This window comes from Chrysemys picta, chromosome 2, assembly GCF_011386835.1.
Source record: "Chrysemys picta bellii isolate R12L10 chromosome 2, ASM1138683v2, whole genome shotgun sequence".
Lineage (NCBI taxonomy): Eukaryota > Metazoa > Chordata > Testudines > Emydidae > Chrysemys > Chrysemys picta.
In genome coordinates, this window is record NC_088792.1 from 64,894,456 (window position 1) to 64,910,088 (window position 15,633).

Here is a 15,633-nt window from a genome sequence, read left to right on the forward strand (position 1 = left end):
ATTACATGTTAGATGAAGTTCTGTTATGTCTCATTAAGTATTGCTACTTTACTGAGCACGCTTTATGATAAAAGTACTAACTGGTACATGAGTGCATAAAGGGCTAAAGTGAGCTTTCCCCTCCTGCTCCAAGTTTTAATAATTCTTTAGCAGTTACAGAAGTTAAGCCAGCATTAAGATGTAACAACACTTACCTTAGGCCAGCATTGGAAGGCTGTAGCTTCTCAACCGTTGAGTGCTATTAGCGTTTCCGTTAGCATTGGAAAGACAAGATTTTTTTTTTTTTTTTAAATAAATTATGTTACTTATTTAAACTATTTTCCAGGAAAACTAAGGAATGGGTCATAGTAAGATATAAATAAAGTTAAGGGATACTATAAGGGGAAAATTCAGAATCTGAATATGTACCAAAAGGAATTAAAGCATCAGAAGACTATATTAAAATATACTGCAAAGTAAATCATCACTTTGTTGTTGTGGGGAAAAAAAGCTTTCCAATAAAAGACATGTTGTCCTGCCTAGGTGATGGCCTGGTAAGACTTTTTTCCCCATACATCTCCTCCTCACATGGATATTTTTCATACCCAACCACTCAGTGGTTTGCTTCCCCCCCCCCCCCCCCCCTGCCGATCCCTCTATTACTCTTGCTTCCTAGAAGCCTAGTGCCATAGTGCAGCCACACAGCTTTGAGCTATGACCCCATCACTTCTCAGTTAATAATTTCAGACATTCAGGAAGTATTCTGCTGGGAAGGTTTTTTAATTTATAGTATCAAGCACACGTAACCTCATCATGTGTCTGAGTGGGTGGTACACAATAAATACATTTATCCTAACAATTCAGTTTTGTCTATGGAGAAAACAGTTGAACCTTTTAAAAATTCCATTTTACACTTTGCAAAATCAAGTTTTCAGAAGTGAGCAAACAGCATTTGAGGCAGAGAGGAAGTCTTCATTTCCTTCTTCAATACTGCAAGTGCAATTCCTGCACCTGTTGAACAGAAATTGCCTCTATCCAATTGATTAGAGGTACTAATGAGAAATATTAGCTAGATAAGAGTCCTTGCTCACAGATGCAAGCACAGTTTTTACATTGTACCTTGCTAACTCCCAGAGCACTTGTTAATAACCTTTTCACAACAGGGTGGATCCTTCTTTCAGGAGCCATAATAGATATTTAACATCTAGGACAGTCACTAGGCTCTGAGCAGTTTTAAGTTAACTGTCCCTTTAAAAAGTTCCTATGAAACAGAGCATTTCAATCATTATGAAGAAATTTTTGTCGACAGGGCATGCGTTGTATCATGCAGAATGAAATCAGAATAATTTGCATAAGCCAGGTAAGGCTTTCCGATAGCGGACACTATCAAAGTAGCTGGGACTTTGCCCAGTTTGCCTGTCAGGCTATGAAATAAAAAAAAAGCTGCATTGCTAGTTCTCACGAAAAACAAATGTCCCTCTACTCAGTGATATAGCTCTATTAAGTATTGTAGTCAAATTAATTCCCTTGTTTGATCTTCTTGGTGGGAAGAGACATAATGGAGAAGAGGAGGCGTGGGGAATGCCAAGAAACTGCTCTTCTCTTTTTTGAAGAGCTGACCTCTGTCAGAACCACCATACTATTGACTAATATCTGGTTATACTCTTTAGAATGAAGGAAGCACAAAAACTTTTCTTTTTTTAATTGCATGATCAGGAATGACTACAAAACATAGAACATGATTGTACTCATTCAAGCCCAATCCAATTTAAATGTATTCCCAGAAGCTACGACTGCCAAACAAATGTATTCTTTAACAACCATCCATAAGCAACATTCTCTAGCTGATGAGACAGATTTTAAGAGGTTTAATATAGTGCATGTAAAAATAGAAAAAATTTAAAAACCAATCTCATCACAGAAACACTCATTTCCTTTTCTGTTGTGAAATAAATAAGGCAGCAGATAACTATTACTTAGAAGTGGCATCTTTGAGATATGCTATCAAGTCTGCCCTCTCAGTCTTCTTCTTAATGCCAGCAAAAATCATCTTTGTTCCTGGGATGTACTTCTTCGGATTTTCCAAGTACTCCATCAGTGTTTCCTCACCCCAGGTGATTCCTAAAAACAATTAAAGTTGTTAATATAGATTTATAAGCTGAGCCATTAATTACACATTTGAAATAATTAACCTTTTCCTCAAAAATCACTTATCTAAAGGCAAACATTTTAAATTAAACCAAATATAATACTTATAGAACTACTGCCATTGGCAGCTGGATGTCGGCCATCACTCAGTTACCATTCTACATCTTCCATGTAACTTGGAAGAGTAACACTTTAGTTTTACCTTTGTTCTTGTTTGCTTCTGTGTAAGAGAAGCCCGCAGCTTGGCCAGTCTTCCGTCCAATTAGGCCATTCAGGTTGGGTCCAGTCTTGTGCTTGCCTCCCTTTTCAACTGTGTGGCACTGTGCACATTTCTGAACAAAGATCTTCTTGCCCTTTTCAATGTCTCCCATTTTCAATGCTGAAAAGGAAACAATACCAAGGTCAGGTCGTTTTTGGTGCACTTTAGAAGAGGCAGGAAAGCATATGTATATTCTTAGGCGAGGCCGTTCTGGAGAGGACCGACCTGTCTAAAAATCCTCAGATATCATTTCATACACCCAACAAGAAAATTAGCAGGGCTTGACAACTGTTCTCTTGGCTTTAGGACTTAGAAGCTACAAAGCTCGTTCTGACTAGAAAGCAGCTGCCTGTAGGCTCGGGAAACAGCTCCCCACAGAGCGTCCAGGGACCTGACAAGCGCCCCGGGCAGGGACATCGAGGGAGGCTGCAAGGCGCTGCAATGGAGCCGCTCGCAGCCCAGCCAGACACGGTCCCGCGCGGCGGCAGAGGGCAGCCCCGAGCCCCGCAGCGTGTCCGGTACCACTCCTGGGACTGAAGGGTCCCGGCCCGTCGCGCTTCAGGCTGACCTTGGCGGTGGCCCCAGCCAGCAGCCGGGCCCCAACTGGAAACGGCACTTCCGCTGGGCCGGACACCGTGGGGGGAGACAGCCCGGGTGCGATGCGGGCCCGAGCAGGGGGCGCGGGAAGAGCCAAGGTCGGGGTGATGCCGGGATGGCGCGAAGCGGCCGCTGCAGCCCGGGCCGGACCCCCTCCCCCGGGCAGCCCGAGCCCCGCGCCGGCCCGACCGAGACCAGAGCACCAGCAACCCCCTTCCCCACGGGAACCCCCTCCTCGCGGCACCCACCTGCCGGCCTTCTCCGCCCTCCGACCGCTATTGTCTCTGTCCCACGCTCGCTGTCTGAGCCCAAGGACACGCCGTACCCGAGCCTATGTAGCCGGTACCACTGCAACCAAACCGCATCGGCAGTCAGCCCGCCCACTCGAAGTGCTGGCCAATCAGGTGCCGCCCTGGGAAACTTTGATTTGTTTCCTTACGTGTCCATCAGGACAAACGTCACAAAACGTTAACAGCAGGATAGGTGGCTTCCAAGTAGACCCGGTCTCCGCCTTATCCTCGTTACGAAATGGCGCATGACGTATGTGAGGATACGTAAGAGGTACGAGGGCGCGACTAGGAGGCGAGACCTTTGCGCATGCGTACAACAGTGAGACGCAAAGGTCAGCGGTGCAAGGTGAGGCTGCGTCCTCAGCATGTACCTCGGTAAAGTCACGTGCTGCCTCTTTCTACGGGCCCTGGCGGAGGAGCCTAAGCAGTGATGCGAGCCGGGAATCCCGCAACGCGCGGGCGGGAAACGGGGCTTCCCTTGCTGCGAGCCCTCAGCCTCCGGGCTGCGGAGCGGCGGTGGGTCAGGGCTGGTCACTTGCACCACGTGCTTCCCAGCCAGGGCTGGAGAGCACGTGACGTCCAGGCCGGGGCCTGACTCCCACTGCCTTGCGTGACAACAGGCATCGGGTTTGTTTAACTGGTTGAACCAAACCCAGGCAGGTCCCTGTGTGGAAAGGCTTCCCTTGGTCTAAAAGGGATTATGCTGCGTTAGCAAGCTGCCAGACAAGCTGACATCAATGTTGCACAGATGTAAAACACACAGTCCGGGTCTACACACAAAATTGCCCTGATTTCACTATGTTGGGTTAAAATCACGCCTGTAGTTAAACCAGTGCAACTCTGTGTGTAGACCCGGACTGTGTGTTTTACATCTGTGCAAAAGGCTACTAAGGGCTGGGCTACTCTGAAAAGTTAGATCAGTGTAGCTGCAGCTCTCAAGGGTAGGATGACAGGACAACCCTTCCTATCATCATAGTAAGCATCAACACTGACATGTTACACCGGTGCAGCTGCAGTTTAAAGGTAGATGTAGCCTAAATCAGAACTGCAGTTTTTCACACTTGTTCTGCAGAGGTCTGAATGGGCACATGTGGTGCAAGACAGGAGAATCGTGGCATTCATTTTCAAATGCTAATCCCTGGCACATTCATGTGAAACTCTGATGTCTATGCTGAGAGGAATTTTTTAAAGGGTTTTGACAAAAATTGCTTCAGTTCTTTTGAGTTAAAGAAAAGCTTTTAAAAAAGAGTTTCTACTATAAAAATAAAAATATTGCCACTCTTTTTCCAGGCACAACTCAGAAACAGCTTAATTTTGAAACTCAGTATGTAATGTTCACCAAAGAGCATGTCATATCTATGCTTGGAGGCCAAAACACACTGGCTATAAAGTAAGTTAGAAATATTTGAGGACTGTGTCCTGGGTAGACAAAGAAGAGGGCACTTTTGAATGGATGTCAATGGGCACCAGTCCACTTCAGAGACTTAGAGCAGCTTAAGACTTTATGCCACTATAAGTTCTTAAAGCAGCTTAGAGGGTGTTTTTAGCCCTTTCCTCTTTTAAGGACATAGGAAACTAGGAAATTAAAAGCAAAACCATTGTCAATACAACACGAAGGTTGAAAAATTAAACTAAGCAGTGTTGCCAAGTCTTGGGATTTTATTGCAGTTTTTGTGATATTTAGTGTATCTCTTGAGGGCAGCTCTGGAATTGTGATTATGTGAGAATCTCAATTTTAATAAAAAAATAAGTTCAGTGGCTCTAATTGTGACAAACACCTTGAAAACATGACCCATGTGGATCTTAAACATTCAAAACCAGCCAGAATGCAAATAAAATTGATCTAAGTTTTTTAAAATCATGATTTTAAAAACCAACCTAGTGATATAGTGTCCTAAATCATGATTTTTGAATGGTCATCATCATCATGTTCCCATTACGCCTCTGGCATTTAAGGCAGCAACCTCCACTGCTGTCTGTTTCTGGCAAGTCTTTCAATGGTTCCCCAGCTGTGCCCCAGGTTTTTCAGGTCAGCTTCCACAGTTCTTTGCCATGTTGTTTTCAGGCAGCCTCGTTTTTGCTTGCCTTCAGGTGTTAATCTTATTGCTGCTCTGGTGGTGGAATCAGTTTCCATCCAAAGCACATGGCCAATCCCTCTCCAACGCCTCCTGGCAATGATGGTGCTCATATCCTCTTGGCTGCACTGTGTCAATAGATCTTGGTTTGAGATTGTTCTGGGCCAAAAGATATGGAGGATTTTTCTGAGGCAGGCTGTATGGAATGAAGACAGTTTAGACATGTCATACTTTCTCATTCCCCAGCGTTCTACATTATAAAGTAATGTTGAAAGTACACAGGCGTGGATGCACAGACCAGATCTTCACTCTACAAAACATAATAGAACAATTCTTAGAATGGCAACAGCAGCTCTACATAAAGACTTTGAGAAGGCTTTTGACAGCATTCACAGGACCAGCCTATGGTGCATTCTGTGGGCATATGGAATCCTTCTCCGTATAATCAACATCATCAAAAGCTTTTATTTCAACTTTACATGTAGGATAGATTACAGTGAGCTCAGTTTTGAAGTAAAAACAGGAGTATGTCAGGAGTGTGTCATGTCTGCAATCCTCCTCAACATTGCCATTGACTGGGCAATTCAGCATACAACAGAAGACATGCCAAGAGGCATTAAATGGACACCCTTCTCATCCCTTGAAGACCTGGACTTCACAGATGATCTCACTCTCCTATCACATATCTAACACCATATACAAGAAAAAACAACTCTACTCAATGCATTCAGCCAGCAAATTGGACTGAAAATCAATCACAATAAGACAGATATCATGACCTTTAATATTGTCTCACTATCACCAGTACGGATAGAGGATTATGTTTTCACCAGTGTAGAAACATTCACATACTTGGGCAGCACCATCAGCCAGGACCGTGGAACAAGCCAGGACATCCGGAACAAAATCAGTAAAGCAAGGAACACCTTCAGGAGCTTAAATACAGTCTGGAAATCATCAAAATACAACACCAAAACCAAACTCAAGAGTTTGAATGGTAGAGGTTGGCAATGATGGAAACTTAAGATTCATATAATTAAACTAACATGGCCATGTTATATGCATGCTATATTTTTGTGATGGGATCCTTGGGGTACAACCTGGAATTGTGCAACCACTGTGCCCCCTTAACTCTCCAGCCTGGGTTGTCTCTCACAATGCTTTGCCAGTGACAAGCAGCAAACCCCTCCAGGGGCTGTTACCACTCCGTCACAAGCACGCAGAGGCACACCCAGTGAAGTTGCATGAACACCCTTTATGCCATTCATGACCTATACATGTGGAAACATCAGCAAATTTCCCAAGCCCCCAGCCTTACATCTTAGAAATATACCATCTTACAGTGTTCCAGACCTCTTGAACAGTGCAAGCTTATTTATTAGTATGCCACTTCGCCAAAGGAACGTGGACATGCACCAGTTTTTGTAACCTGAACAGATTCCCCAAGCACTTTAGACAAACTCACTGGTAAGGCTAAAACATTAAATTACATTTAGTAACTACAGAAAGATAGATTTTAAGTGATTATAAGTGGTAGGCATAAAAGGTCATAGTTTCCATACAAAAATAAAAAGTAAACACGCATTCTAATGCCTAAACTTTTAGACTAAGCAAAAGTTGAATCAAACAGTTTTTCTCACCTCACTGGATGTTGCAGGTAGACTGTAGTTCTTAATACACGGGCTGAATTTCCTTCTTATCCTGGGACCAGTCTTCTTGTTGCTTTCAGTGTAGGCAGGTGACGAGAGAGGTCATCTCATGATGCCACTGTCCATTATTTTATACTTGGAAAGAAACTGGCCCAGGCATGTCACGGACGGCCTTCTTGAGTCACAGAGTTGAGCAATCCTCATTGTGTGGTGCTGGCACAACGGTCTCTTATTGGCATAAAAGATGACAGCATCTGCCATATGATGTTCTGAAACAGTCCAATGCAGAGCATTGTTTCTGGGGGTAGGCTGAAGCCTGGAAGTTGTTTTATGGGGCTGGTAATGGTGGTTGTTTAGGAAAATAGCATTATTCCAGAATTCTTTCCAGTGTGCCTCGAGTCTGAATGAAGATGCTTTAAGAGCTTTAGCCTGATCTCAAAAAGAATGCAGAAGACCTCATAAAATGGTAAGTTCAAATTGGCCATGGTTTGGTTATACTCACAAGCTGTGTGTTCTTCTATGGATTTTGTTTGGTGGTATGTATGCTAGAGTGGACAACCACTGAATAGGTGTTGATGTTAATGTTCCAGTTATGATTCTCATTGCAGCATTAGGGAGGATGGTCCTGCAATTTGTGGAGAACTGTCTTGGCTTCTGTATTCCCCCCAGTGGAATCGGATAGCGAAAGGATCTGAGTCCTTGCCCCAACTCCCTTTGCCCAGATGTCTTCCTCACCTTAAGGACTCCTCTTCTATTTTCCCATTTGGCAGAGTCCTTGTAATCCCGGTAATACTGTCCCAGGATTCCTGGAAGGTTTAACCCTCAATCTTGTCATGGTCACTTAGGACAAGGGCTAGGATGTCCTCCACTCTGGGATACTTTCTCCTTACTGGCTACTTCCCTGACCCACTAATCAGTACATTGTTTAAACCAAATACAATTTATTAAACAACATCAGTAAGAAAAAAAGGGACAAATGGAAAAGGTTAAAGGAACAAGTCTCTGCAATTTAAGAAAAGTTCACAGTCCGTTCTGCACAGGTCCCAGACGTCATTCCTTCCTTCCCAGGATCTGGTTGCACTGCAGTGAGACTGCAGGTAAGACACTTGCCCTGGGGGTGGCTACATGCCATCAGGCTCTAGGTGGCAGGAGCCTTCCCTTTCCCCCCACCCCTCCCAGCATTGGCCCTCCTGTCATGTTGGGACCCTCTTGTCCGGTGATGTCTCCCTCTGCTGAGCAATCGCTGCCCGGGGTCCCACCTTGCTCTCCCCAGCTGCTCACAGCGCTTGGCTCTGGTATTACTTGGGGCACGGCCAGCGTCCGATATCCTGGCTCTGGCCCCGCAGCGCCTCGCTAAAGCTCCGATTTGGCTCACTGTCGGTGTGGCTGGTCTCCACTGCTCCAGCTCCCCAGTTCCAGGCTGCTCTAGCTCCGCTCTGCCTCAATGCTGCTGCTGTTGTTCTGGCTCCAGCCCAGCTCTGCCTTCTCTGTCTCTGGGCTGCTGCTCTCTCCCCAGTTGCTGCTTTGCTTCCAGCTCAGCTCTGGCTGCTGCTGTCTCCTTAGCTCTGCCCTACTCTGGCTCCGGCCACTCCAGCTCACGGGGAGGTCAGGCCCCGGGCTCTTGACTCCCCCATTGGCCCTGGGGACTGTCAATCTTAGGATTCTGATTTCTCTTGGGCCCTTTCTCCTGGTACTGGGTGAGAACCAACCAAAAAAGATCCCCTCGAGTTTCAGTAAGTGGCCAACAGCCCCCTTACATGTGCATCCAGAGATCTAGTATATGAGCTGCCTGCTCAGACTGGTGTGCAATATTCAGCAGTTGAGTATACCAGTGCTGGAGTCACTGGTTAAAGTGTGTGTACATCAGCACCCCATGTTGTGCCTGCAAGTTTTTGGATTGATTTCAATGGACTATCTCAGTAATCAAGTTAAGCGTATGCTTTAGGACTCAGGCCTAAAAGAGAAAAGCCACTTGTAGGTAAGAAAAAAATGGGAAGAGTTAAAAAATCCCAAGATAAATATAGTAGAAATAGGTATAAAGAACAGGAGTACTTGTGGCACCTTAGAGACTAACAAATTTATTAGAGCATAAGCTTTCGTGGACTACAGCCCACTTCTTCGGATACTTATGCTCTAATAAATTTGTTAGTCTCTAAGGTGCCACAAGTACTCCTGTTCTTTTTGCGGATATAGACTAACACGGCTGCTACTCTGAAACTAGAAATAGGTATATTTCTCTTGGAAACATCAGACCCTAAATATGATTAATGAAAACTATGTAGCCCTTTGTTCGATTCCTGCAAAGTTTACAATACTTTTGTTAATGCTGTAAATTTAGTAGAAATATCCATATAAGAAATTGAAACAGAATATCATTGCTTTCTGACCCTGTATAGTGTGTTTTTAGTAAGAACTTTGGATAATGCTTTAGTGGTAAATTGTTGGATTAGATATGTGTGGGAATTGAGAGGACTGGAGAAGCATCAGACAGCATTAAATGCAAATCCTGCACATAGGATGTGGCGTGCTTACAAGCATTTAATGTGTACATTGTGTGTTATTTCCAGAGCTGAAGAGAATAAAGTGGTGGCTTTCTGTGCCAGAATCTGTGTCTCTCTCAGTTGTAGGAGTAGGTTATCATTAATCAGAGTACATTTACAACATAGTATTCATTTGTTCCCATTGTCTGAATTTTAGCATCAGAGTGGCATTTGTTTATGAAGTTATTGTTTTAATTTTTCAACTATTTTCACATTCTAGGTACAACTGAAATACTCCTAAAAAAGGACCCTGACTGTTTTTCTAACACCTCAAACCATTATGCAAGAATGATGCACCTTTTTTCGAAACAAAATTATTTTTATTGAATTCTTTTTTTTAAGGGAAAATAGTGAAATCAAATAAATATGTACAGAAGGTTAGGTCCAGTTACTAATTTAAAAAAAGGAGAAATATATTCACAGTCAGAGTTCTTTTAAATGGAAAACATTTAGCTAAGAAAGGAAAGATAGTTTTGTGGAACTAGGATAGGACTCAGGCAATCTGGATTTAGTTCTCAGCTCTGTTACAGCCTTTGTGTGTGACCTTGGGCAAGTCACTTCATCTCTGAGCCTTGATCACCACCCTGTAAAATGGAGATTAAGTATACTTCTCTACCGCTCGGAGATATTTATTATCATCAATGAGGTGCTTAAATAGTATGGTGATAAAGGCTGTAGAAGTACCTAGTTGGGTAAAGTATATGAAATGTTATATATATGAAATACAGTACATATGGAAGTTGGTCACTTTGCTTCTGATACTTATTTACTAATGAATGTGACTAAAACTTCAGCCATTTTGAAAGAGGAGGATTGTGACATCTGAAAGTTGGCAGTAAAAAACTCAACCCTGGAAAGTGTTCACCAGTGCTTGAGCAGGTCAGATTCCATCCATCAGAGGGCACAATACAACGGCACTAATTGCAGTTGGCCTACATTATTTCCGTATAGCTGGTCAAATCTGCCACTTTTTCAGTTTACTTTTTCATCATTTTTGCTAATAGATAAACTAATTGGGAATAGGCTCCTGCTGTGATAAGTGCCTCTGCAGCTCTGTTATGGTCAGAGATTATTATCCTGTCACTGTGTTATCATTTGGTGGCATGATCTAAAGTAAATCTAAGTTATAACATTGTAAGTAGTTGTAGCAAAAGAGGCTGGCTGTCAAATTATTCTCCAGGGCATCAACCTACCCAAGAAAAGCTTCAAATTAAGTCTCCTTTGTAAGGAGATTTGTATGGTTGGGTCTCCTTATGTAACGATATCTTAATCTAATGTAATCTATAAAGCCTTTGCAGTTCTTGTATTAAACTGGCCAAGGCATCAAGGTGTTTCTTAAAATAAGAGCACAAGGATGGTGCTACAACTCACATTAAGAGTCATTAAAAAAAAAGAGAAGCCTGAAGTTGATCTCAGAATTTTCTGTGAAGCAACCCCAATGACATATTTAGGACCAAGTCCTGTCCCCTGCCATGGAGATACGGTGATCTGACGGCAAGTGTGAAAAATCGGGACAGGGGATGGGGGGGGTAATAGGAGCCTATATAAGACAAAGACCCAAAAATCGGGACTGTCCCTATAAAATCAGGACATCTGGTCACCCTACATGGAGAGCCACAAGTTACAACCCAGGAGAAATAGTGCTGCTGTGCTGCAGAAAGAGGGGTGGTGCAGAATTTGGAGACTTTGTGCTGGTGTCCATACACCCTGTGCCCTGTAGAGCTCCAGAGGGACACTCTGTGTTGTGTATGCAAAGGGCTTGGAGCTGGAGACTGACCACGTGAGATGGTGGATACAGTCCAGTCACTTGCTGTATGTTAATTCCAGGATTCGGGGCCAGATCCGTAAAGCACTGCAACATCCAGCTCCTTAGGGCCTGGAAATCCTCAGCCCCAAGTTAGGTAGCCAGACTCACCAAGCATCCTATGGGGGAGAATTAGGTGTTTAAGAAAGGGAATTATTGAAGCCAGCAAGCTGAGCAGGGAGATGCCTCAGCAAGCCAGTAGAAAATGCCTAGGCAGTTAGGCACCTCCCGCCACTCAAGCTGCACAGCTGTGAACCCTCTCCTGGAAGGTCAGCTGCTTAGATAGCCCACACCCTAGCAACGGAATGAGCAAGAGCAAACCAGCTCACTATAACCAATAGTTAGGTGTTCTCCTGGGACGTGGGAGAGCTGGGTTCAACTGCCTGCTCCAGACTATGGATTCAAACATGAATTACTCCTGGGGGAATTCTGCGCGTGCGCAGAATTCATGCCCCTCCCACAGATTTCTTTGCTTCCCCACAGAAAAATGACTTTCTGACAGGGAAGCAAAGGGAAGCTGCAAGAGCAATCATGCATCACTCCCTAGTGGAGCAGGTACATTGTTTTAGGCACCCAGAGCAGCCGGCAGAGAGGTAAATCACCGCAGGGCTGTGGGACACCTCAGTCAGTGGCTCCTTCCCTGAGTCGGGACCAGCTGCTAGTCCTGGCTGGGCTGGAGGCAGGAGAGGACTGGACTTCCTCTTCCCCTGCAAGGAGTGGCTGCGGCTGTGTCAGACCCACCCCCAGAAAGATCCCCCAGCTGCAGGGAGCTCAGCATCCTCCCCTGCTGCCTGCCCCCATCGCTCTTCAGCTGCACAGGGAGCTGCTCCCCCATCCGCCCAACCCCCATGCATCCGGACCTCCCATACCCAGACACCCCTGCCAAGCCTCACCCCATACACTCAGAACCCCCCTAGCCCTCCATACCTGAACCCCACCCCATTGAACCTCAACCCCTGCATCTGGAACCCCCTGCACCCAGATCCCTGCCTCCGGACTCCCACCCCTGCACCCAGACCACCCCCCATTGAGCTCTCTGCACTCAAACCCCCATCCTGATGAGCCTCACCCCCCCTGCACCACCGAGCCCCCACATCCAGATCCCCATGCCACTGACCCCAGACTCCCACCCCACCCCTCCAGCACCCAGACCCCCCTCTGAGACCCCTCTGCTGAGCCCCAACCACTTTCATCTGGAAGCCCCTGCAGAGTCCCATTGCCCCTGCACCTGGAACCCCCACAACGAATCTCTGTGCATCCAAATCCTGCCACACCTAGACCCCATGTTGAGCTGCCTGCACCCAGATTGTCCCACACAGAAACCTCTCACCCCACATCTAGATCCTCCCACACTGGGCCCCTCCAGACTTGGATCCTGCCTGGTTGAGCCTGCCGTGCACCTGGTGCAGAGGGGCAGGCCCAGGCCTTGTGCTGTGTCAGGATCGGATGCAGCCTCATCACTGAGTCCACGTCCCTGGGGTGGGAAGGCTGCAGGGTGATCTCCCACCCTGTGCTCCCCACTGCCATGCTGGAGCCTTTGTATTTATTTATTGACAAATAAAACTTGCAGAATTTTAAAATATTGTGCGCAGAATTTTTAATTTTTTTGGCACAGAATGCCCATAGAAGTAATGAATTCCCAGAGGAATGCCCTAACTATTGGGCATACACAGGCACTCTCTCTCTCTCTCTCTCTCACTACCTGACCTGGTCTCCCTCAACTAACTTCAGGGTGGGTTAGGTGTGCTCAGATCACATCTACCAGATGGGACCCTGCAGGTGAGATAGTTTGAGAATCCTGTAGGGGTTTAGGTGTGAAGTAGCGTGGTGGCATCAGGACGTAGGCAGCTTTGTGCTTGCCCACCAGCAGAAATTTAAGCACTTCCATGGTTAGGTGGCAGCTTAGGGGGTTGTTTTTGTGGATCTCAGATGTGCCTAAATGTTGGGTGTAGGCACCTAAAGTGGCAGTTTGTAGATCTCGCCCCTAATCCATAATGAGACATTTATGCCAGGCAGGTAGTTTGAGTCATGTTTCAATATCATGGCTACAAAATTAACTGCTCATTGTGTCTTGTGAGTTTAGTAATGTGGGAACTGCTATATCAGAAGAGATCTATAGTCCAGTCCTATCTCTGGCAGTGGTCAATGCTGGATGCTTTAGTGGGCTCTTAAATCTGCCCATGATCAGCTTATATCCTGAAGCGTAAGGGCTGATAGCACTTAGAATGTTTATTCAATCTACTAGAACTAAAGACGCTGTTCTTATGCTCCTAGGATTTGTGTCTAATCCTTTTTTGAATGCTGCTAAGCTCTTTTGCCTTAATAGTATCCTGAGCAGCAAGTTAAACAAGTAAATTAGTACACAGTTTACAATGTGCTTCTTTTAATCTGATTAATTTCACTGAGCAAAAAGGTCTTGTGGTTTCTCATTATAGGACTGAGAATATATTATAGGAATGGCTGATAGGCCTTTTCTATATGAAGTATGTTATGTCCTTTATCAAACTAGTTCTTCTCTTTCCAAATGAATAGTTCCAGGCTTTTAAAATCTCTCCTAGTATGTAAATAACCCTTTCAAGTCTTATATTCGTTGCCCTTCTCTGGACCTTCCTTATTTCTAAGATGTTGCTTATGAAGTGTAGTGAACAAAACTGAATGCAGTAGACTGAAGATTTTTATGATAACATAACATTCTGTATTCCTGGTGGTTTACCATCTCTTTTGAATGCTGCTGCGCCACTGAGTAGAAGTTGTCACTGATTTTGAAATCTTCTCCCTGAGAGGTTACAACTAATTTAGAATCCATTAGTGTCCAGGAGTTGTTTAAATTGTACCACCTTGCAGTGTGCATGACGTGTCTCAGTTAAATTTAATCTGCCTTCGTGTTGTCCAGTTAATAGTGTGTTATGTCCTACAGGAGTTCCTCACACTCATCCTTAGTCTTAAAAGCTAATTTAATCACCCCTTATCTTAATAACCCAGGGCTTGATTTTGTCCACATATAGACCGGATGCACTGTATGCTGGTCTCACACTCCCATGGATGAAGGGGGCTCAGCTGCCTGCATTGCATCATTTTCCCTGTTGCCTAGAGAGTCAGAGAGCTCTTTGTGGGTCTGGGGAGCTGTGCAGGGAAGGGGGCAGGGCAGGGAAACACAATCCCTCTTCCAGTCGGCCCCGTAGGGTTCCCACACATAGATATTATAAGTCCCCGGCTGTATTATCTTTCAGTCCCCATCCAGTGCCTAAGGAAAGTCCCAAGGCAGCTGCTAGCTGCAGGAAGCTCAGTACTGGGATCATGCAGTCAGGGAGTGGGAAGGGACTGCCAGGGGCATGTACTCAGTATGGATATGTTCTGATATCCTGCTAATCTATGGGGAGCGAAGAGGCAATTCCTGCTCCTTCAATGGAACAGTTCAGCAGACAAAAGTGAAGAAAGCCTTGTTGCATCTCCCCCCTCCTTCATGTCCTCCTGGGGTCCTAATTTAATAATCCCTGGTTTAAATAACTAATTAGAAACCTATATAGGGTTGTGTCATTAGCAAATGTTGGCACTTTACTAATCCCAATCTGCCTCCTAGCTCCTTAATAAATTCACTGGGACCATACTTAACCCAGGGATCAGCACTGGAATTTCCCACTATTAATCTCTCTCGGCAGTCAGAATAGCTGGTTAGTCTTACATTTTGTGTCCTTATTTCATAGCTAGTTCTTAACCTGCAATAGGGCTTTACACTAAGTTTCCTTAATAGCTTCTCATTTTTAGGGGGGGGCCACTATCAAAATGCTTCCGAATGTTTAAATACATTCTGTCTAGCGGTTTGCAATTAGCCTCTATTTTGTTAACGTTGTCAAGGATTCCTAAACAGGTAGAGATGCACAATCCAGCTTCCCACAACAGTGCTGCTCTGTTTCTATCATATACTCTAAAGTCCTTTATAGTTTTCTCAACTGTTTTTCCAACCACTCAGCTAATTCCCATAATCATCCTTAGGCTTTATTTTAAAAACAGCTACTCCAGTGGCTCCTTGCAGCCCTTTGGTGGTTGTGCTTAATGGCAAATTACACGTTTGGCTTACCTATTCATTGTAGGGCTCCTTCAGAACTGTTGGGTGAATGCAGTCCACCCCTGGTGATTCACTACAATTTAATGTTGTGTTCCATCACCTTTGTTTTTTAAACATATCTGTGTCTCAGACTGTGGATGTTCATTACTTTACCAGTAAAACAAAGAAAAGAGTCCAAAATATAAGTCACAAAACATCAGATCATAAATACACGGAGAGGGATTGA

The 15,633-nt window shown here is 44.8% G+C and overlaps 1 protein-coding gene across 1 annotated transcript; it reads right to left on the reverse strand.

Annotated features, from left to right (window-relative positions):
• Positions 1-740: 740 nt before the first annotated feature.
• LOC101947485 (cytochrome c) lies at positions 741-3,830 on the reverse strand. The gene is made up of 3 exons (XM_005290876.5): positions 3,232-3,830; positions 2,330-2,506; positions 741-2,100 (listed from the first exon to the last, which is right to left on the reverse strand). Exons 2-3 carry the CDS (start codon positions 2,496-2,498, stop codon positions 1,952-1,954), a joined length of 318 nt encoding a protein of 105 aa, XP_005290933.1. The 5' UTR covers positions 2,499-2,506; positions 3,232-3,830; the 3' UTR covers positions 741-1,951.
• Between the last annotated feature and the right edge of the window lie 11,803 nt (positions 3,831-15,633).